This window comes from Mustela putorius, unplaced genomic scaffold (assembly GCF_011764305.1).
Source record: "Mustela putorius furo isolate JIRA1106 unplaced genomic scaffold, ASM1176430v1.1 tig00000145_pilon_pilon_pilon, whole genome shotgun sequence".
Classification (NCBI taxonomy): Eukaryota; Metazoa; Chordata; class Mammalia; order Carnivora; family Mustelidae; genus Mustela; species Mustela putorius.
This window is the reverse complement of record NW_025421294.1, coordinates 41,384,703-41,408,687: the sequence shown is the minus strand read 5'-3', so window position 1 is coordinate 41,408,687 and position 23,985 is coordinate 41,384,703. Positions and strand designations below refer to the sequence as shown.

The window sequence follows — 23,985 nt, the reverse complement described above, 5'->3', positions numbered from 1 at the left end:
GATGAATTGGGTGAAGGGGCAGATTTACAGGTGAATTTCCAGTGGGGGGGCAACTCCAGGCTTAGGAACAGCCCATTGTAGTGTTGGCAGTTCACAGACCGGAGTGCCCGTCTTGGTCCTGACCCTTGGGTGTGTGATTCACATTCCTGAGTCTCTGGACAGTGTTGTGAGAGTTATGGAAGGGGCAGAAATAAAATCCCTGAGCCAGATACTTAGTACAAAATAGAAGCTGAACAGATGTACAGTGACTTCATCCATGTCCCTTCAGCTGGAGGCAGGGAATCCAGCTAAATTCTCAGGGTACCTTGTTCCTTTTGTGGCAGTAACCTTGGCTGCCACACCCCAGTGCTCCCCTGAAGCCCATCCTACCTTGAAGAATGTTCTGCCGCACAGCCCTTCACAAACCCATGTGCAGAACTCTTCAAAAATCTGATGCATTTCCTGAAGAAAGTTCTCAACTGAACTCAAAAGCAAGTCGGCCCATATTTCTAAAAAAATGCTTTGATTACAAACAAGAGGAAGGTAAGATCTCAGATATTGGCATTATTTCTATTTACACAGATAGATACCTTGTTTTTTTTCTAATTAACATATAATGTACTCTCTGTTTCAGGAGTGCAGGTCTGTGATTCATCAGTCTTACACAATTCACAGCACTCACTGTAGCACAGACCCTCCCCAATGGCCATCACCCAGCTACCTCATCCCTCCCCCCCCCCCCACCATTTCAGGGCACCTTGTTTTTTTAACCCCATCAAAAATAGGGGCCTCACAAACCCCAAGCATCTGGGGAGAAAAATGACTAGTCAGATATCTGAATAAAGTATTGGGGAATATCATTAGGACAATTGTTTGAATTCACTAACCAATGGTTTTGCCTACGTTAATACTGTTGTTTTGCAATACTCAACTTTAACACAAACGCTTTTTTTAAAATTTTTTATTTTTGAGAGAGAGAAAGAGAGAGAGAAGGAGAGTGTAAGGTGGGGAGGTGCAGAAGGAGAGAGAGAATCTTAAGCAAGTTCTACAGCCAGCGTGAAACTTGACACGGGGCTCGAACCCACAGCCTCAAAATCACTCCCTGAGCTGAAATCAAGAGTTGGCCATTTAACCAATAGAACTACCCAAGCATCTCCACAAAAGCTGTTTTTATTAAATTCTTGAACTTACAAAGCCACAGAGGAATTCCAGTTTCTGGTTTGAGAATTGCTTTCTTTCCTCACAAATCACTTATTTGAGAGGAGTTTTCACTATGTCTATTTCTAGGAGGAACCTTGATTCCCCTAAGATGACCTCAGTGGTACATTCCAGAAAGAGACCCATGGGATTGGATTTTACATCTCAATCATTTTGTGCAATCATTCTTTTCTGGTGTGAAAATCATAGAATGAACCATTCAAGGCTTAGTTTTGGAGTCAGAATTCCTGAATTCAAATCCAGCCAGTTCTGCTGCTTGCTACCGGTGAAATGATAGGAAAGTTAGCCCAACCAACCTTCATTTCTTCATCTGTAAATGGGGATGGTAATAATACTTTGTTCAGAAAAAAAAAGTTGTGGGTGCTAAAAGAGCAAAGTATACATAAAATTTTTGTTCAGTTTTGAACACAAAGCAAGATCTCATTTATAAGCAATAATAAGGTCATTGAAATTATTATTTTGGATTTGATAATTCCTGGTACAAGGTTGTTGGTGGGCAGGTTTGCTTTGTTTTGGTGTTTTGGTGGGTTTGGGGTTTTTTGTTGGTTTGTTTTTGGGGTTTGGTTTGCTTTTTACCATCTCCTGAACATATCTCTCTTCTCCACCAAAAATCCTGACACCCTGTCACTACCTAGATCAATTATGCATTGTCTACACAGAACATTTTAATATCTGCTTGCCATTAATCTTTTGAATGAAATAGGAACCAGTTGTTTTAAGTTTAAGTTTGGGCATTGATCTGCGAGCCTGCTCCCTATCATAAATTAGTGAATGTCTTACCAAGATTTGGGCAGAGCAGCAATTTCATAGCTAACTTTAATGCTTTGGGGATGAGAGGGAGATTATGGCCCATTCTTAGAGAACTAGAGTTGGATCCAGATCAGATAAAGGAGAAAAATAGGGCTGTAATTGAGACAATGGGAATTAGAGCAAAAGTGACTTCAACCACGGATGGTGTAGAAGGAAGTTTTTTGGTATGGCTGAAATTGTTGACGAATGAAGGCCAGGAGCAAGGCTGGCAAGTAAGATCTTGGCCTCTGCTGCCTTGCCCCCACTCCTGGTCTGTGATTTTTCTAACTGATCACAGCATTTTCCACTGAACCCAGAGCACCCCAGAATCCTTCTCTATATAGTTTTCCAAACAGCCACTACCCATCTATCAGAGTTAACTAGGGAACTGCTTTGTCCAGCTGTAAGTCTTTTAATCAGAAATATTTCATGAGCTGAAATATCCCCAAATCTTACTCATTTGGAAAAAGATAAATTGGTAAAATCTAAATTAGTCTCCATTTCCAAGGTTGTGGGGGAACCCAGTCACACAGATAATTAGTTAGACTTTGATTTACATGGGGATCTTGGAAAAGACCCGCACATACACACCCACACATACACAAGACCATATGAGTTTAATGAATGACATATTGCTGCCTTTGCATGTTTCCTCTTGCTTTTTTAACAGATTAATTAAAACTGGCGTTCCCTTTATTTGCTGGAGACTCTAAACACATTCTAAGTGGAACTTCAAAAATAGTTTGGGGGTCAGGGAGCCTCTGTAGTACATAAAGTAGGAAGCAGGTAAGTGCAGAGCCCCTGGTTACATGCCCATCCCACACCAGGTGTTTTAGTAAGAAATCATGGTCTATAAAGTGAGCCTGTATAAGTTCCAACTTTTTCCCCTGTACTCTGGAACCTGTTTGTGTCTGTACAGATGGTCTCTGTCAGTTGGAATAGTCGGGGGAAAAAATGTAGCATAAGTGAACCAAATTAGCAAATGACATAGCAAACAGAGAGCAGCATACAATTTGATTGGGGGCTAGATCTAGGGACTGAGAAAATTCCCAAGTAACAGTAAGGACCCTCGAGGAGCTGAAGGAGCTCCCAAAGCTTGGATTTCAAGAGACCAGGGGAATCACAGCCATCAGACAATCCTGCGATGTGTATTTCAGTACACTGAAGTAACCCCAGCGCTTTCCTTGTGGTACGCCTGCTCTTCCATTGTCTGTATTTGTATGAATTAAAAAGCAGTTCTGTCTACTCTATGAAATGAATTCGTGCTGAACAAAATTTCAAAAAGTTCATGTAAAGAGTGATTTCACAGCAACTATCATATCGGGCTCCTGGAAAATTGCACTTGAACTCCAGTTCCACCTCAGTCACTCAAAGGAATTTAAAAACTGGCTTCTGGCCATTCTTGGTCTTCGACATGCAGTTCCAGATAGGTCTCCATAATACAAACATTAAAGCCTATTGATTGTGAGTTAGAATCTGTTCCTACCAGAGCCTTGCTGCTAAGTGGACATCAACACAGACTTCCCAGGACCCTGGTCAGGACACCGCTACATTCCGGGGCCTTGAAGAAGGCACAGGGTAATGTTGCTGTGAAGGAGCCACTTTTGAACTTCATAACAAAATTACAAGAAAAGCTTTGAACTCTGCCAGATGACAGCTGCTATAAATAACCATTTATTCAAAGAAATGTTTCTTACTTGAAATCTTGAGAGTGCCTTGGGACTGGGAGATGAGAAACTGGAAACATGATGTGTAAATCAGCCCGCCCCCCCTCCTTGTATGTCTTCCTCTTCCCCGGCCCCCACCATGCTGTTAGGGCAAACACCGCACGGACTGGTGAGAGGGTGGATTTTGGAACCCGCAAACCTGAGCGTGACTCCTGGCCCAGGTCACTTGCTAATGAGGCGATTTTACTGCTCCGTGCCTCAGTGTCCTCATTTACAAAATGGGGATTATAATAATTCTAACCTCGTAGTAGAGATATTATACATAAAGTGACAGATAGTCATTGCCCAAATTCAAGAGCAGTTAAAATAGTAACCGTGATGACAGTTCATAGAGGGAGAGTTATGGGAGAAATATGGATTAAGTGTGAGCCCCGATTCCGATGAAGCTCTGACGTGTACAGGCTACTTTTGCTGGAGCGTTTGGCAAAAACATCGTGCCTTACAAGGCTCCCAAACTGTTAGATATAAGCTGAATGTTTCAAGCCAAATTCCATTTATCCATTGATCTATTTTAGGGATGATGCTTCAGTTGTGTTACTGGACAGGAGCCCCGAACACTTGAGCCGTAGGAGTCTCTTATTTCCTGTCTCTTTCCAAAACTCCCACTCTCCAAAAAGTAACAGACTAGCGGTTGGTGGCTCTGTCCTATTGTCTGGCGAGTTTCCTCTTACCAGAAGTCCCTCTCCTTTTCTCTCAAAAACTGCTCAGGCATCAACTTCTCCAGGCATCTTTGTTGCATTGTCCACCCTTGCCTCTGCCTGGCCAGGCTGGACCACGTGTCCTTCTTCCTGCCTCCACAGCACCGTGTGTCCACATGCCACTCTCCTCTTTATTACCTGCTACTGAAATGATGTACTTAACCTGTCTGCCTCCCCCACTTGACTGTGAGTTCTCTGAGGGCATCAATGGTGCCTTGCTCATTTTTGTCTTCTCAAGGTCCAGCAGAGTATACATAAGAGGCACTCCCATTTTACTGAAGTAAATTGATCAATCCGTAACATTTAATGCACCGAGGAATAGATCAGGAAAGACAGGTATAAAAGTGCAACAAGAAATAGCATCCATCTGATGCCTGAAAATGTATTTGCATATATAGGACATTGAAAAGCAGGAAAACACATTTCTTCTGACTCTGACACTTCCTGCCGGAGTTGAAACTCTAACCGGATTCTTGAGTTTGCTTTCTCGACACCTTACCCTTCTTTCCACACCTCCAGCTTTTTGGGCATATCCCGTGGGCTGCTACTCTTGGCTCATTTTTCTGAGCTTCCCAAATGAACACACCAGCAGGCAAGCAATCGCAAGGACCCCAGCACATAAGGATGAATCAGGTGAAAGTACACACAGCAATTATCTTCACTCAGCAACGTGGCTGCCAGGAGCTCCCCGCCGTGTGAAAGAGAGGTTGCAGCAGCCTTCTGTGTAGAAGAAGAACTTTTTGAATCAAGGGCAGCTCCAAGTTACTGCCCACCACCTGCCGGGCTGGCTGTTCCTCCTCATGGTACAGAGCAGCTGTGCTTTGTAGGAATTCCCCCATGATCTGCAAAACAGGACAAAAATGAAAACAAAATGGTGGTCAGGAGAATGGGGGGATTGGCCAATCCTTTAGGATGCACATATGTAGCCCTTTCTACTTCTACCCTAAATGAATTAATTTGGTTAGAGTCTATCTTGTTCATTTGCTCATTCATTCAACAGGTGCTATTCCTCAGGAAAATTGGGGGCACGGGGGGCAGGGAGTCATGTAGACAGGTGTCCACCTTCAGATTGTAGTAAGGACTATAAAAAGACTAAAAGGGTGGAATGCATGGGCGAGAAACTTGGAAAAAGGCAAACAGGAAAAGTTTCAAGAGAAGGGGCAGGCTTGTGAGTATCAGCGAGGCAGTGGGTGCGGAGAATATTCCACAGAGGAAATGGGAAGCAGAAAGACTCAGAAGACAGAAGGGTGTTTCATGCTGAAGCAAGAGAGGGAAAGACAGCCACATTGGCTGGGGAACACGGGGCTGAGTGGAGAGTGGTAAGGCCACTGTTGGGGAAGAAAGGGGAGGCAGTTGGTGTCAGAGGACTCAGGACATGGTCATAAGGAGTCATCATAAGACGTTTCAGTTTCCTTCCACATGTAGCGGGAAACCGTGGGAGGGTGCCAAGCAGGAGAGCGATGAGACCTGACTTCTGTCTTGAAAATATTATTCTGGCTGCTGTGGAGAAGGGATGGGGAGTAGGTGGGTGTCTGGCATGACGGGAAGCAGAGAGACCAGCGAGATGGTCCAGTGAGAGACAATGTGGGATCCTAGTAGGACTGTGGTAGGGAAGACAGAAGGAAATGGATGTTTTCCTGACAGGTTGCACTGCAGCTGTCTAGATGGATATTTCCATGCATGCCCCTTTTGTGAGACACACAGCTACCTGCAGGATGAATTTGGACATTTGGAGAAACATCCAACCGCTTGAAAAAACATTCATCTGGAGCATTTCTTTCTTTCTTTTTTTTCTTTGTTTGGATATTTATATGGTGAGGTGGTTTCAATGTAACTTTCTCTGGATGCTCTCATGACACTCATTGCTGACCTTTGACCCCTCTGTCCTCTTTCCCAGGTCGTCCCATTCCACCTCCATCCTCGTCTAGCCTCCTCCCATCTGCTCAGCTGCCTAGCTCCCATAATCCTCCACCAGTTAGCTGCCAGATGCCATTGCTAGACAGCAACACTTCCCATCAAATCATGGACACCAACCCTGATGAGGAGTTCTCCCCCAATTCATACCTGCTCAGAGCATGCTCAGGGCCCCAGCAAGCCTCCAGCAGTGGTAAGGAAACTGTGGCGTCTGAATGCGCGCTGTTGTCTGTGTGACATTCTCGAGTCTCTGGCGAAATGACAGCCCTGAATGGAGGGCTGGGGAGAAGGTGGTGTGGGGAGCATCAGGTGAAACGCGCCTGTCGCTTTGTGGCATTACGGCTCCAGGATACATTTATTGAAGGTCACAGTTACTGGCGAGGTTTTGCTTATCGTACGAGGGCTTGGGCCTCCTTCCGTGGGAGGAATTTGCCCACTGCTGCACACGAGAGCTTGCAGGTCTCAAAGGTGAAGTGCAGAGAGACAATGGAATATTGAATTTTGTATTACTACAATTCTGGTCATAGCCGAATGACCCTGGACACCCTCACGTGCCCAATTTGTGTGCATTTCAGATCTCTTGGTTTTTGATGGTTGGCTTCTGACTTTTTTTTAACTTGCTTGTTTAGATGATTTTGTGATTAAAATGCATTCGCTTGACATGAATACTGAATGCCTTGCCAAGTCTGAAGTGTTCCGGGGGGTGGGGGGGATGGTGACCTCTCCTCTAACCCTCTGCATGTGCCACTCCACTTGAATTTAACAGCCTGATCGCATGGTACCACAATAAATCCTACCTCCGAAACCCGAGTTCTCATCGTGGTTTTCCCTCGCCCTGAGCAAAGGGACTGGTCACAAGGTTCTGCTCACCTTTGAGGATTTTGTGGCTCCTGCCTCAGCTCCCAGTCTCTAGATCTTGGGTAGAATTACCCCAAGCTCAGCAATAATCATGCCTTATTTTGATTTGCCTTATTGGTGAAAGGTTCACAAAATACATGAACACAGGAGCGGGCCACACCAAGGGTTAATGACCCGTGTCCCAAGGAGAGACAATTGCCGAAATTAATTGCTCTTGAACCAATGGCTTTGGAGTTATCTTCTGAACTGGCCAGTCGTGGTGATCATTAATATATCCCATCAAAGGCAGAATAGAGCTTCCCACGCCAAGAGTGTACCTTGATAAGTTTGGGTTTTGGCTTCACCCATGAGAATATGCTACCACTGGCCTCAACCCCTACAATTAGAGAGGACCTCCCAAGCACACTGAAGATGATGCGTTCTGAAGATGGAATGATGGACTGCTACTTATCATGGCCCATGCCCTTCTTCAAAGCCAGGCCTGATATATTTAGTAAACTCGTATTCTTTTTCAAAAAAATTACCTAATCAAATCTCTCATCAAATGAGCAATCCATTGTTGATATTATGAAGGCCTTTAATCTACCATAAATCTTTATTAGAACTCATCAGAGCTTCTAGTTTGAGAGAAATGTGATTATGGCACTCTTAAAATGACATTACATCATTGGGGTGATTGGTTTATCATTTGGAGAAGAGACATCAATCATAACTAGCATAACCACACAGTAAATGAATTCAACCTTTCTACCGCGGAACAATGACACTGTAATTGCTCAAAATCAGGCTTAAAATGAAATCGGAAAATGCTCTTTCTTCAAATGTGATGTTAACTTAATGGAATATATTATGAAAAATCATGTTTGAGGAAATTCTATATAATTAAAAATATGTGGAAATACATTCCCTTTTTTCTTTCATTGGAACCTGATTTTAGCTACAGAGCCATTTTTTTTTCTTTCTTTCTTTCCTTTTTCTTTTTTTTTTTTTTTTTGCTGCAGAGATTATGTTGCATTTAATTGAACTATCCTCGCTTATGTTTTGCTGCTTTTTATTTCATACTATGTAATCGTGATGAATATTGTATTATGAAGGACAAGAGGCTTTTGAAATGAGGTGCACCTGCTGATAGCTTTTTAAGAACAGACAATTATTAGGGAGAAAATGAGCTTTTAAAAACTATATCCTTTTATGCATATATGGATAGCCAGGCAAAGATGATTTCCAGAAGAGAGGTCAGTTTGTATCTTAGGGCCACCCGGAATGTTTTTTCAGTGATAGCACTGAGAGATTTCTTTTCTTTTTGATATCATATCAGATTATAAGTTATTGATAGGGTGCTTTTGTTGGCTTTCTGCCTAATCAAGACCTTATTTTGGGGGAAGAACAGATCTGTGCATTCAGAGTCAAACTTGGCCGTTTTTCATCACTCACATCAATTTGTTCAGCTCATTTAAGATTGATAGCAATGCAAGCTTCAGTAACAGGGGGAAATGCTGCAGAATATTTGAGGGTCCATTTTCATCCCAAACAAGAGCTGTGTGGGTATGATTTCTTCACCTGAGGGGTGATGACCCAATTGCGCAATACTCTTGTTTTCAGCAGGTGCTTATCTGAAAACTTGTTGAAGCTCTGGCCACCAGGCAGTCATTCAAAACTCTTGACTGTTAGCTAAGTAAGTGCAAATCGAGTGCAAAAATGTGTGCTCTTAGGGTTGTGTGTGTGTGTGTGTGTGTGTATGTCTTTGTCTTGTGGAATGGATTTGTGGAATGGATTTGGGGTCCAGGGTGAATTGGAGATTCTAACAAGATCAAAATGCAGTTGCCATGAATTTAAATTTGACATAAAGGATTGAAAATAGAGTTTGACACAGAAGATGCAAAGTACAGAGTGGTGCTGGGTGTTCTGAATTGAATGTGATGAAAGGGGCTGGATTTTCCCGTAGGTGCCTTGGCACAAACGAGACGACCATGTGCGTGGCTGTGTTCTGTTTAGCTGGTTAATCGCACAGAATTTTTTTAAGCTGGTCTCTTGTCAGGGACCTTGTGTTCTGAAGATCTGGTAGCAGTTTGACCTTTGTCTCTTTCTTAGGTGAAATAAAATCTCTTCCAGCATGTCCAGCTCATACATGACAGTAAAAAATTTATTTGCAGCTGTCCTCTTGTTGTTGCTGTTAATACTTGACATCAGTGAGGCCCATCACTAAGGAGAGCCACTGCGCACATTTCCTGCCCAAAGTGCCTCTATTCTAAAGAGACAAACCCGACATAAACTACACAACTAAAATGTTTCTGACAACATGAAAACATCCTCAAAGCAACAACAAAACTTCACCTTTATGACTTGACTGTCATTATTTTCCTTGACTGTAGCACATTCTTTAGTGGACGATACAAAAACCTGGATGCCTCTGGAGCCAAATTGCTCTAACATCCAATCTATGCCAATTGAGCAGGTATCCAGGAAGAGCCAGCGAGTTGCTTTGAAGAGGGGCGCTTTCCTTTCCCTTCAAGCATTTTCTTCCAGATAGCTGAGCTCTCCGTGTTCTGACCTTCTGCCAGGGAGGGCTGCTTGTATAGGGAAGCATAATTTCAAATCCTATGAAATAACTCATCTGGAAAAAAATTAAAAAATCTGGATCCCAGCAGCGGCATAATGGAGGCTCCCGCAGATGGAGGAATGACACCCTTCCAAATCAGGATAGGGTTTGCAGTTTGCTGTCAGCCTACAAGGCAGAAAATACACGTGCACCACATTAGAATCTTAAAACATTGGCTCACCTCCCCTCTCATAAATGGTTGAGTTTTTTGTTTTTGAAGTCTAAGGAAAGGGTTTGGAACTCTCATTAGTAACATCAGACTACAGAGAAGAGATGTAATCGAGGTGCTTCTGCCAGGACCCTTTCAGAGGGTCCTATGTGCCAAAGGAGTTGTCCCAGTTGGAAAGTCTCTGTCACTGAGTGCATTAAAGGTGCCTGAGTGCCCCCCCTCACCTTTTTTAGGCAATGTCTTAATTACTAATGAAAATAGTACATCAAAATAAGCAAGCTTCAGGTTTCCTTGAGTGGTCCAAGAATTCAGTTGCTTACCTAACTTAATGATTGTCTTATTTATTTAGTGTCATAAAGCAGAAGCTTCCTTTTTGCATTCGTTTCTTCAAGCAGCCATCCGTTCATTGTTCATTCCTTTCCTTACGTCTCCCCCATAATGTGTGACTCTAAATGGAAAACTATAACTAGATGTCACAGTAAGGGTGAAGGGAAAAAACACAGCAGGGCTGGAAACAGACATGTAGCCTCATATGTAAAATACTGTTCCATTATTTAAGATAGACAGAAAACTTGATTCTGAGCTTCCTAGGAACCAAGTGAAAAAGGGAAACACAGATAAGATAAGATGCATAACATCCTTGAGAAAACAAAACAAAACACATATCAACTGCTTTCAGGAAAACTCTATGAATCCTCATAAGGAGTCCAGAAAGAAATTTGTCTTAAAAGAGATAATGTGTCATCCCCAATGCCTGAAATCTCAGTAACCTGCCATAATGTACACGCTAAAGAATTTCCTGTCAAAATTTCTTGTAAACGCCCTCCACATAAGAAATAGAAAACACTTTGAGTTAAAAGGCAATTCTACAAATACCCAAACATTGCCCAACTAGGGATAAAACTTGACTTGATCCATGGATCAACCTTAGTTTTACTAAAGGGCCACATACACTGCATTCCCATTGGCAATGGGACTTAAATATCATTGCTCAGAACTGAATTTTTATGGGAGTTAACTGACTTTGAGGTTGTAGTCAGAACTCTAAAAACATATGTTCTAGGTTACAAATTTGACTTGACAGCTATAGAAATGGAAAAACTTTGATCCTCTGATGAATACTAAAGCCCACCATTCTAGGACAGCCTTCACACATCTGGGCCCCAACCCACCATCCGTGGGGCTGGATTTGGGATGAGCAAGTACAGGGCCCCCAGAATTTTTTTAAGTCAATGAAACTTCTTATATATTTTGGGTTTGGGCAAGTTTTTTTTCCTCTAACACATTATAAATTCTCTTTCCTTCTTAAGCAGCTAGGCTCACTGTAATTTAATTTAGTTCTGGGTTTTCTGAAAAGCTCACAGCAGTTACTATGCACACTGATGATCGTACTGTGCTGATAATATGGACTCATTTTTTAAAAGTCTGTACTTGGCGAGGTGGTTGTGCTACCTCGCCTGATGTAACTGCATGTAAACTTTGTCCTCTGTTCTCTACAGGCTTTGCTCTCTCTTCTTGGCTTCATTCCATTGCTCAGAAACCTTCACTGCAGGGTTTCTGATCTCCCGTTCATAGTAGATGCTCAATATTCATTAAATAAATTAGTTAGCCGATATCTTTAGTGACTCCTTCGTTTTATCAATTTACTGCTTTTCATCGTGTATGATGGGGTGGGGGGAATGGATAATTTAAGGAGGCACAGCAGATCAGAATGTCCCAGCATGGGGAAATACATTTTACAAAATATATTCCATATAGCTATTTTGTGTCATGTTCTATCTGTTTTTAGGTACTTTAGAACTTTACAGTTCCTCTGTATATGAGAAGTTTTCGAAAAACCCTGCTTCGGTATATCACTAGAAGTAGTAGCAAGGCCAGCACAAAGAACCTGGAGGAGTCCGGGGTGGGACTCCTGACTGGAGAGGCTGCCCCTGTCTGGGAGAGGCTTCCTTCTTCACTCATGATTTTGTGGTTAGGACATCAACTCCCAGCATCCTTCCCTTTATCACATTGAGTTTGTTTTGCGCATGAGCCACTTGGTTCAAAAATCTTCCCGGGGGTCAACCTGGATATCTGAACCAGATGTTCAGGGCTCCCTATAAACCCTTCCTGGTGCCCAGGCAGAGGTTGGCCCTGGCTGCTTCTCCTCCAGAGGAGTTCCCAGCCTCCTGGGCAGTGTGGACAAGTCCAGAAAGCCATCTCAAGGCTGTGGAGGTCACAGAGACAGCCCCTGCCCCTGCTCCAAATGTGCAGCCACACAGGGTTTGGCTCTCTGCCTGAGATCCTTTTCTTCCTTTCATGTTAGCTCGTATGCTAAGCACTTTATTCCTTCCTTCATTTGCTTGTATTTGTTCCCTACCACATCCCAATATGCAGTAAGGTCTTCCTAATGTACCCATTTTATGGATGAAACAACTGTAGCACAGAGAAATTAAGTAACTTGCCCAAATCACAAAGCTGGGAAGTGAAGGACCTGTGTTTCAAATCCAAACTTCCTAATTTCAGAGACTTTTCCCCTCGGGACTCTCTTAAATGTTACCCTCTAAAATTTTTGTGTAGCTTACTGAGATACACAGAATGCACTGAAAACATTATCTTAAGGGGCAGGGGTTATAGGTTTTTAAAAGTTGAAGAAACGTACAGCATCACAAAATACTCTTCTCTGCTTGAAAAGCACCCATATCCCCACACTATTCTCCTAGACTTTGGCTTATTAATTCCAGAGGGTTCAGGAACTATGCTTTTATGGCTCCCTTCAAGAGATTCCTCTAGTCTCAAGTTCAGGGAGCATGAACGTGACAGTGAGGCTCCAAAGTGGAAGTTGGGGAGCTTGGGTCTTCTCTGTTCGGTCCCTAACTCACAACTTGATCTTTGGCAAATCATTCAGTTGTCCTGTGCTTCTGCTTCTCTCCCTTTCAAGGTTGGCCTTTGGTCCCAAAGGTCCATTCTTGCTCTACCATTCTGTTTGTACATTCCTTGTGTCATGCTTGTCCTGGATGTTCCAGCTACAGGTCCCCCAAACCCCCCTTCCCGGACAGTGCGGATTTCACTCCACCCTCTAGACCAGTGACAAAACAGACCTATAGGGTCATGCAGAACAGCTCCTTGCAGTTTTCCTGCAGAAATTGAGAAACATGATCTAGGGTCCTGTAACACTTGGCTGAAAATGTTGAAAGCACTCCCAGCGGCAAGTGGAAAAAGCATAGTGCTTCCAGCATGGACCCAGGCTCCTCGAGGCTCACCCTGGCCTCTGAAACTCTGTCTCCCACCCTGAGGATTGGGAATTGATGGTTCTCAGGACTCTCCTGACACTGGTAACTGACCCAGGAGCATAGCACACAGAGATCAGACCTCCCCCCACCCCCGCCCATGTGTGCCTTCTTGCAACACAGACACACTTTTTGATTGAAAGTCCAGCAATTTCCAACCACTAGGGCTGGGACTGCTCATCTGCACCATGGTGCAAATGAGCACACAGGCAAGATGGACAGGTAATTCCTTTGGAGATGCGCAGCAGAGAAGTGACATATGGCAGAGAACTGCTCCTCTTCAGCAAATAATCTTGCTATTGACAAAATTCCCAAGGTCGATAAGCATTGTGTACATTCTACCTCTCCATCTCTGTCCCTGCTCCTTGGTACATACAAAAAGATGTCCTGGGCCAAGCCCAGAGAATAGGAGCTATATGCCACATCTTAACAGTTTCCTGCCCTAACAATTTTTACCCAGAACGTCAGCTTCTCCTGAATTCCCTTAAAGAGTGCATTTAATCCTAAACAGCTTCCTTCAGACTGTTGAATAGCCACTTTAAAATGCGACCCCAATCCCTTATTAGAGATCTCTCGATTCTCTGTTGAATGAAAAGATTTCTTTTACCAATAGGCAGTTTCAACAGAAGTTACAGTCCTAGCCTCTGTAAATCTCTTGATCTCTCCCCAAAATAATAAAGAATAACCATATTCTTAAGAGTTGGACTCTAATGTCCCTACAACTTGGATTCAAATTATAGCTCAGCCTCAACCAATTTCTAACATTATGATCTTGAATAATGTAATAGGTCTTCCATTTTTTTAAACCTCTAAAACAGATAATACAAGTAATAAAACGTTGACTTTTTAAGAATATTAAATAGCATTCTTTTGCATTAAGTAACTTGAAAGGAAACTTAGTTGGAACAAAGGTGAAGTTTGATATTATTTACTTTTTAACTTAGCATTAGCTTATTGCAATGACATATATAACAGGAAATTTCCCATTTTTACTATTATTAAGCATACGGTTCTGTGGCATTAAGTGCATTCACATTGTTGGGTAACCATCTCCACCATCCATCCCAAACGTCTTAATCTTCCCCACCAGAAACTCTGTGCTCATTAAACACTAACTCTGTCCCTCCCCTTACCTGGCAATCCCCCTACCACCACTGTATTATTTTGAATAATACAGTGAATGAATCCGACTACTCTAGGTACCTCCTGGAAGAGGGACCATACAATATGTGTCCTCTTGTGACTTATTTCACTTAGTACAGTGTCTTTACGATTCATCCATGCTGTAACATATGTCAGAATCTCCTACCTTTTTAAGCTGAACAGTATTCCTTTGTATGTCTATACCACGTTTTGTTTATTCATTCATTGGTCAATGGACACTTGGGTTGTTTCTACCTTTTGGCTGTTGTGAATAATCCTTCTATGAACATGGGCATACCGATAACTGTTCCAGGACCTGCTTTGATTTCTCTTGGGTATATACCCAGAAGTAGAATCACTGAATCATACGGTAATTCTATGTTTAATTTTTTGAGGACTTGCCATACTGCTTCCCATGGTGCCGTTTTACATTTCTCCAGCAATACACATGGGTTACAATTTCTCTACATCCTTGCTAATGCTCATTTTCTGTTTTCCTTTTTTATTAGAATAGCTATTCTAATGAGCATAAGGGGATATACCATTGATTGCATTTTTCTAATGATTAGTAATCTTGAGCATCTTTTCATGTACTTATTGGCCATTTGCTTGTCATCTTTGGAGAAATATCTACTCCAATCTTTTGCCTACTTTTTAAAAGGTGGCTTGCTCTTTGTTGTTGAATTGGAGTTCGTTATATACTCTGGATATCAATCACATAGTAGAAATACGATTTGCAAATATTTGCTCCCATTCTGCAGGTTGCCTTTTCATTCTGTTGAGTGTCCTTTGGTAATCAAAGTTTTTTTTAAAATTTTGCTGTCCACCTTCCTACCTTTTTTTTTTTTTTTTTTTTGCCTGTGATTTGAGTGTCTTATAACAAACATTTTAAGGCAACCATTTTGTTAATATATATTTTATATAAATGATAGCTTCTTTAATCCCTACAACTGAGACATAGAAAAGTAGCTCTAGGTGCTGGGAACAAGCCTGACACTAACATCTAGGCATAGGTGCTGTTAGGAGCTAGTCTGGCATTCCTGGCTGGGTCATGGTGTTCTCTCCTTGAGCAAAAACAATCTTGGAGAACACCAGCACTCAAGAAGGCCACTCTGTGACTAGGATGAAATAACACCACTTAATACTACTGCCTAAACATGGACAGAAACAGAGTTACTATCCCAAACACAAAAATTCAAAATGTTCTCCTTTCCATGCTAAAATGAATGACTGTTCTTTCTTTACCTATTACAGCATTAGCCTCTTCTTGTTAGCCCTTCCTCTAGATACAATACATTGAGAAGGCAGATCACAGAATCATTCCCTCTCTGACAGCACCAAATGCAGAGTGAACCTGTTTCCTTGAGTCTTCTCTAAAGTCATGTAACAACAGCCCTTTGTTAATACCCTCCTACTAAAGCCCCCAGGGTTCCCCATTGTGTGTCTTTAGCCTCCTTGCAGTGAGTGAATGAACCCAACTTTGTTTGACCACAGCGTGCTTTGTGGTGTTTTGTCTGGAGGACACTGACACCATTGCACTGTGTATCACTATTATCCATGTTCTACAGAAGGGAAAACTATGGCACAGAGACGTTAGGTAACTTGCCCAAGGATACATAGCAATTAAATAGTACAATGGGAACGTGACCCAAAGGAATCGGTCTCCACAGTGATGAGTGCATAGAAATGAAACTAAATTGGAAAAAGATGACTCCAGAAAAAAATACTCAAGAAATTAAAAAATACTCCTCATTGACCACACGTTCAGCTCCGAATAGCATTTACATGGATAATAAAGTTAATGTTGAATAACAATCCAAGCATCATCAAAGAAAGATGGGGAGATAGAAAAGGTACATATGTGGATTGGGCAGGTAGAGCAAAAAGCCTAGATTGAAAATGCAAGAAATAGCAGCAAAACATGATATTTATAGACCTAGAGATAAATACCAGAATAATCAGCTAAAAAAAAAAAAAAGAAAGAAAGAAAGAAAGGTAAATGTGGTTGCCTCTGGGAAAGAAAAACTTGGTGATGGAAAATGATTGCTATTTTTGAACCAAACATTATATACATATTTGATTATTTAAACTCAATTCATTTTAAAAATTTTGATGAAAAGAAAACATTCTGAAGAAAGGACAAAAGATGAAGCATGCAGAACCCTTTGTACAATATCAGAATCTCCAATGGGTTGCTGTTCGGTATTCTCGGACCTATTGTCATTCAACAGATAGGTATTGATTAGGGGCTGTGTGTTTGAGACAGTACGAGGTGTTGTGAACTTGAATGGTTAGGGGCTGGAGCATCTTCATCAAACCTATAAATCTATTTCTCCTTCTGTTGACTAGGGAGCCCTGTGGAGTTGTTAGGACTTAACTCTTTATCCCAACCTAGCCCCCAGCCTTACTAAAAAATCCCAGGCTGAGGATGGCATGAACCAGAGAGGATAACGGAACTACCATGCTTCCTCATGAAGTACCCATCCCAGTACAGGCCCCATCTCTTACCCAAAGCTTTCCTAACCAACTCTGCCCAACTAGAGCCAGAGTCAGAAGTGCATAACAATCTTATAGTCTGCCTTATTCAATTTAGCACCTCATTACATTCTGATTTGTAATATTCTCTTGGTATTTCATGCATATAAGTCACTGTGTCAACATTAAATTGTCACCACTTAAAGACAAGGGTCATTTCTCTGGTCTCTCTGTATCATTTAACATTTGGTGCAGGTCGAGATGCATTCCAAGACATCTTTATTGATCCAACTTTAGACGGATTGTGGTAGACAGGAGCATTAAAATGCAGATGCATCCTTGGTAGGGCCTTCCTACTTGGGCTTGTTGACTGCAGGTCATTGTAATGTTTTTAGACCTAAGATCATCTGTGATTGTGGGTGTGAGCTTGATCACGGTTAGAGAGAACATAAGAGGGTGCCATATGGTGCGATGAGAAAAGAAGCATGTTTGCCCAATCTATTGTCTTCCTTGGATCTAAGGAATATTTCTTTTTTTGTTCTTTTTAGTAGCTGCTGTCTTTTGTGTTAGTTCCTTTGTGTTAGTTGCCTCTAATGCTTAGTTTTTGGTGGCACAACCATAATCTCTAGGTACTGGCCTAGTAAATGCATGGTCTTGGCAATCTGTGTTCGTTTCCTATGGCTCCTGTTATAAGGCGCCCCAAATGGGATGGTTTGAACAGCAGAAATTTTTTCCTTAACAATTCTAGCAGTTCTAGAAGCTAAAAGTCCAAAATCGTGGTGTTGGTTGGTTCACACCCTGTCCAAAGGCTCTCAGGGAAAATCCTTTCTTCACTCTCCTGGCTGCAGATGGTTGCCAGCAATCGTTGGCCTCCTTGGTTGTAGCAAAGGACTATCTCTGCCTCCACCCTCCCGTGGCTGCCTTCTCTCTGTGTGTGTCTCGGAGTCTCCAAATCTCTTTCTCCTTATAAGGATACCAGTGATTGGATTTAGGGCTCACTCTAATCCAGTACAACCTCATCTTAATTACAATTGCTAAGACCCTATTTCCAAATAAGATCACATTCACTGATACCAAGGGTTAGGACTTCAACATATTTTTTTCAGGGACACAATTGAACACACAGCTGCATCCAGCTGAATAGGAAGTAGGACAAAGCTACTGGATGTTGTATGTGGGAATAGAGCTCAAAGCCTCATTTCTTACTTCTGCCACAATGGGGAAAGCATTGTCCCTCTTCTTTCCCTGCACTTGTGTTCTAAGTCCCATCTGATCTCACCTTCTTCCTGTATTAAGCATACCCTCTCTGGAGGATCTTTGCCAACGGGACTTAAACATGTAGAGAATTATTCCTCTCCTTGAAAAATTTCTTGGAGGTGTTCTCTGTCCTCTCTGCTCTCTCACTTCCCACATACTCTGCAACCTCTTATATTTACTTAGTTGTTCACTACTTTGATGACCTTCCCAATGGCCTCCTATTTGCTCTATCTAGTAAACATTTGCCCTCACGTCTCACACCTCCCTTCCTGACTGTTCCTTCCTCTTCAAATGCCCTTTCCTTTGGTATCTGTGGTTCTCCATTCTTCTCTTCCTCATTCCTTTGTTTCTGACCAATTCTGTCTTCCTATGAAGATCTTTTCTCTGTTTATCCCTTAAATGCCAAGGTATCTGTAAGTTACAACCCAGGCCCTTCTCCCTGTACTTTTTACACATGCTCCCACAGGAAGACCATTCACACTCAAAACTAAAATTATTGTTTATGACTTTATGACCCTGCTGTCCGTGTCTCTAGGTCAAATCTTTTACCTAATCTATTTAAATGCCCCCTGGATATTTCCACTAGGATGCCTGATAGACAGTTCAAATGCAACCATTTTGAAGTGAAACTTAACAGCTTGAAACCCAAACACATCTTGATTCTTCACGAGTCTCCTGCATCTCAGGGCGTGGCCCATCGTCCAATCATGAGCTCCCGTCCAAAACCTAGAAGGCATCTTTCCCACCCACCAATTCTACCTAGAATAAATTGCCAAACCTTATCAACTTTGACTCAGATATTTTTCGATCTCTACTGCTACTGCCCTAGCTCAAGTTAGTATTCTCTTCGGCCCAGAGAGCTGAGTGGTTCTGACTGATTCATCTTTCTTTTAGTCTGTCTGTCTGCTAAGCCCGTTCACAATTCAAGCCGCAGAGTGTCCTGACAGAATGTCTCTGCTGCTTAAAGCTCTTCAGTGGGGGGCAGCTGGGTGGCTCAGTTGCTTAGGCATCCGCCTTTGGCTCCTGTCATGAACCCAGCCCCGCATGGGCATGGGCTCCTTGCTCAGCAGGGAGCCTGCTTCTCCCTCTGCCTGCCCCTCCTGCCCTCGCTCACTCTCTCTCTCTCTCTCTCTCTCACACACACACACACACACACACATAAAATCTCTTTAAAAAATTAAAAACTAAAAAAAAAAAAAAAAACCCACAAAATTCCCCCTTGTTCCCTGGGTATAGTCTATACCTCTAAGCCTCTCATAAAAGACTCCTGTGCCCCTTCCGCATCCCCATCTCTCAACACCCCTTCGCCCCCCCCACACACAGTTTGAATATGCCGCAGCTGTGCCTTAGAGTCTCCGTGCGTGGTGCTCTTCTCCCCGAGAGACCTTTCTGATCGTCCCATTCTGGGTTAATCTCCCTTCCCATGTCTCTCTGTTATTGAACTGTCTGTGCCATATGACTGCCTTCAGCATCGGATTTAAGCTCTTTGAAGACAAGAATCAAATCTCCCTGTGTTCTGTTTTACTCTACACGTCCAGCCAGCATAGAGCCTAGCACATAGCGGACTCTCAAGAAATGTCAGGTGAATGAACAACAAATAGTGAGTAAAATCAAAGGATGGAGGGAAGGTGCTCAGACGATATTTTCAGTTTCTAAAGAATGGTCCCCAGCAAAGGAGCAGGGGCTGACCCTGGCTCGCAAGCTGTTGGCCTCATTCTGGCGTAGAATAGTAAAGTAGAAGGTAAAGTATGAAAAAGGTGTTTCTGGCGGATGACATAGGGCAGCCTGGTTGGCAAAGAAAGGCAAAAAGCCAATAAAGAAAGCAAATAGAGTTAATAGCTAAACTCTACAATCGGAAGAAACTGTCAGACACAGGAGGACTATAGTCATGTGGCACTTTTGAATGCCAGGACCGGCCTTTCCCAGATTCCCCACGGGCCCACTCCCCAAGGCAGTCATATGGCACAGACAGTTCAATAACAGAGAGACATGGGAAGGGAGATTAACCCAGAATGGGATTCCTATCAAATCTTTTGTTTTGCAATTTCTGTTGCTTATTGTCCTGATTTCTTGGCTAGTAAATCCCAAGATGAGAGGACGCACGCCTTCTTGATACGGAAGCATTTAGGCAGTTATCACTTAAATTAATGTTTTCTGCTGGAGTTGTATTTTAGTGGAAAACAATAATTGTTTCTAAGACAGCATCTTGGAGTTGAACCAATTCTATCAGTGAACACTCAACCATGGGAAGCTAACAATAAAGGCAGTGATCAATCGTTCCCTTCCTCCCCTCCCCACCCACCGCCCTGTCTTCTGCTCCAAAGGCAGACTCTGCATCCCTTTGCTTAAATTTTAAAAAATAAATAAATGAAGCCAGTGATGTCGCATCTTTTTAACAACTCAGCAGAACAGCCAGTGCCTCTGTGCAGAAATACCCCTGATGTGTCTTCATCACATTCCCCCATTCCTCATCATCACTTGGGCTTTACCAAGATTCATTCACGCAAGTGATGACCTTACAAATCCCTGCTTTCGAATTGTGTGATGTCCAACCGTGGACTGAGGAGTGGGGACAGGACTCGGATGCCTTCGTGCCCGCTCCCCAAATAGTGCTACAGTGCCTTCGGTGGCATTCACACTTGACTGGAATCACATTTCAATCTGTTCCATATGATTGGTTACTGTGTTTTCTTCCCATCTGTGGTAATGGAGCACTCTTTCCAAGTTCCCAAGCTTATTTTCATCTGAATGACCTTTCCCATCTCCCTGGGGCACCTCACCATTACCCAGTCACCCCTTCCAGTCTGCCTGCAAAAGATGCTGGTTTATACATTACTCTTTCTGCAGTAGCTGGTGCCTTTGATGCATTCCTATCAGAGACTGTATTGTTGCAGTAGAGGAGCGGTGGTCTTTACCAGCTTAAGACCCTGCACCTGTTTCTGCGTGGGCTCTTCCCATGGTCTTGTCACTCAGGTCAAGCAATTTGCTTTAAAAAAATGGGAAGAGATAGGATGAAACACCACTTATTTAAATATTAGGATGCTGGCATTGTGATTTCTTTTGCTAACCTGTGCACCTTCTCTTGAAGACTGGAAACTGGTTAGAATATAAGAACCTGAGATTGGTTGTGAAAATAATTCACAGGGAGGAAAAAAAGCCATATTACCCTGGGCAGGCTTGGCCTTTTCTGACTCTCTTTATTGATCTGAAGTCACTGAAAGTGTTCAGAAGATAAAAAGAATCTGTAAAACAAAGAAGGAAAGTCATTGTAAAAAAAGAGAAGACCCCTGGAGACAGTGGGAGCCAGAGAAACCAGACCTGAGTCCTAATTCTCCCGAGAACTCACTGTGTTACTACAGCAGTCACCTGTCCTCTTGGACCCTTTGTTTTTTCTTCTGTAGTGTTGGGAGAATTTCTTTTTATTGACATGTAATCCATATGTAATATCCTATTAGTTGTAGGTGTCCATCATAGTGATTTATCTATTACAAAATGATCCCCATGATCAGTGTAGTTACCATCTGTCATCAGACAAAGTTATTACGATGTTAATAATTATATTCCCTGTTCTGTACATTCCAACCCATGGCTTGTTTACAGCTGGAGGCTTGTGCCTCCTCATCCCCTTTACCTGTTCTGTTCCCCTCCCCAACAGTTTGTGTCTTATATGGGAGTCTGTTCCTGTTTTCTTTTGTTTGTGCATTTGTTTCATTTTTTTAGACTCTGCATACGAGTGAAACCATACAGTCGTTGTCTTTCTCTGACTTGTTTCACTTAGCTTGATACCTGCCAGGTCCATCCACGTTGTTGCAAATGGTAAGATCTCGTTCTCTTTTATGGCGGAGTCCTAATCCATTGTCCCCACCTTCTTTATGCTTTTGTCTCCCAGTGGACAACTGGGCTGTTTCCGTATCTTGGCTCCTGTAAATAATGCTGCAACAACATACAGCTCTTCAGATGGTTGTTTTCCTTTTCTTTGAAGAAATACCCAGAAGTGGAGTGGCTGGCTAATGTGGTAGTTCTATTTTTAACATTTTGAGGAAACTTCATAGTATTTTGCACAGTGGCTGCCTCACTTACATTCCCACCAGTAGTGCACAGGGGTTCCTTTTCTCCACATCCTCACCAACACTTGGTATTTCCTGTCTTTTTGCTAATAGTCAATCCAACATATATGAAGTAATTATCTCCTCGCGGTTTTGATGTGTGTTCTCTGACGGCTGGTGGTGGTGAGCATCTTTTCCTGTGCCTTTTGGCCTTCTGGATGTCTTCTTTGGAAAAATATCTATTCTATTCAAGTATTCTGTTTATTTTTTAATCAGGTTGTTTTGTGTTTTGTTTTATATTAATATTAACTCATGTTCTTACCAGATGATTTGCAACATCTTCTCCCACTCACTAGGTTGCTTTCTCATTTTGGTTTTTTTTTGTTTGTTTGTTTGTTTTCCCCCCACTATGCAGAAGCTTTCTAATTTGATTTAACCCCATTTATTTTAGCATTTGTTACCCTCACCTGAGAAGACCAATCCAAAAAATATTGCTGAGCTGAGGTCAAAGAGTTTATTGCCTGTGTTTTCTTTTCTAATTTTATGTGTTTGGACCTTACATTCAAGTCTTTCATATACTTTGAACTTATTTTTGTATATAGTGTAAGATAGTGGTCCCCTTCATTCTTCTGCATGTAGCTGGCTAGTTTCCCCAAAACAGTTTATTGAAGAAACTGTCTTTCCCCCATTGTATATTCCTCCCTCTTTGTCATAAATTAATTGACCATACACATATGAGTTTATTGCTGGGCTCTCTGCTCTTTCCTGTTGATCCTTGTGTCCGTTTTTGTGCCAGTACCATACTGTTTTGATTACTAGAGCTTTACAGTATAGTTTGAAATCAGGAACATGATACCTCCAGCTTTGTTCTTCTTTCTCAAGATTGCTTTGCCTATCCAGGGTCTTTTGTGGCTCTATACATATTTTAGGGCTCTTTGTCTTAATTCTGAGAAAAATCCCATTGGTATTTTGATGAGGATTGCATTGAATCTGTACATTACTGTAGATAGTGTGGACATTTTAACAACAGTCTTCTAGTTCATGATTATGGTATATCTTTGTAGTGTAGAGAGACCTGGAGCCAGATGTGTTGAGACATCTCTTCCAACTTTCAAATGTCATAACTCTAGGAAAAGAGCAAGAACTGAGCATAACATATTTACTCTATTTTCATAGATGTCTTGAGTTGCCAAGTGTGTCAGCTCTCTTTAAAAGCACAAAAACAACTTTTCCCAAAGACAGGAAACTAAAACTGTTGCCTCTCTGGGGACCCCACGGTGGCTTGGTCCATTGAGTGTCCAGCTCTTGATTTCAGCTCAGGTCATGATCTCCGGGTTGTGAGACCAAGCCTCTCATCAGGCTCTGTGCTGGGTGTGGAGCCTGCTTAAGATTCTTTCTCTCCCTCCCCCTCTCCCTATGCTACCCCTGCTCCCTCTCTAAAAATAAACAAACAAACTGTTGTCCCTTTGGACTGATGATGATGGTGATACGATGATATTAAATAATAATCACTTATGTTAATTAACTTTTTCTATCTCAAGGAATAAGCTCATGTATATATCTCAAAGGTAATAGACAAATGAGCTTACTAAGTTATTTGGATTTGTTTTTGCTGATTTTTTTTAATGTTTTTATTTAGGTGACAACATTGAAAAGTTAGAATATTTTATACAAACATTTGTAATTCCTTTTTTTTTTTTTTAAATAACAAATCTAACGTTATCCTCGTGCATTATATCACAGCCACAAATAACTGAAGCCAAGCAGAGGATGCCCATTTTACATGGGGCAGGCATTTTCTTTTTGCTCCCTTCTGTGATTTCCCTGGCTTCTGTAGGTATTTG

General features: G+C 42.1%; 1 protein-coding gene across 4 annotated transcripts in view; it reads left to right on the top strand.

The window, feature by feature from the left end:
• Nucleotides 1-23,985, top strand: part of TENM2 (teneurin transmembrane protein 2) — a 1,128,378-nt gene that overhangs the window by 748,494 nt on the left and 355,899 nt on the right. For 3 of the 4 annotated variants that reach the window (XM_045075622.1, XM_045075621.1, XM_045075623.1), the window contains one exon: nt 6,309-6,518. The exons of the other annotated variant lie outside the window; for it this stretch is intronic. In XM_045075622.1, the coding sequence (XP_044931557.1) occupies nt 6,309-6,518 (210 nt within the window). The remainder of the gene's footprint in view (nt 1-6,308; nt 6,519-23,985) is intronic. 4 annotated transcript variants of the gene reach the window in all.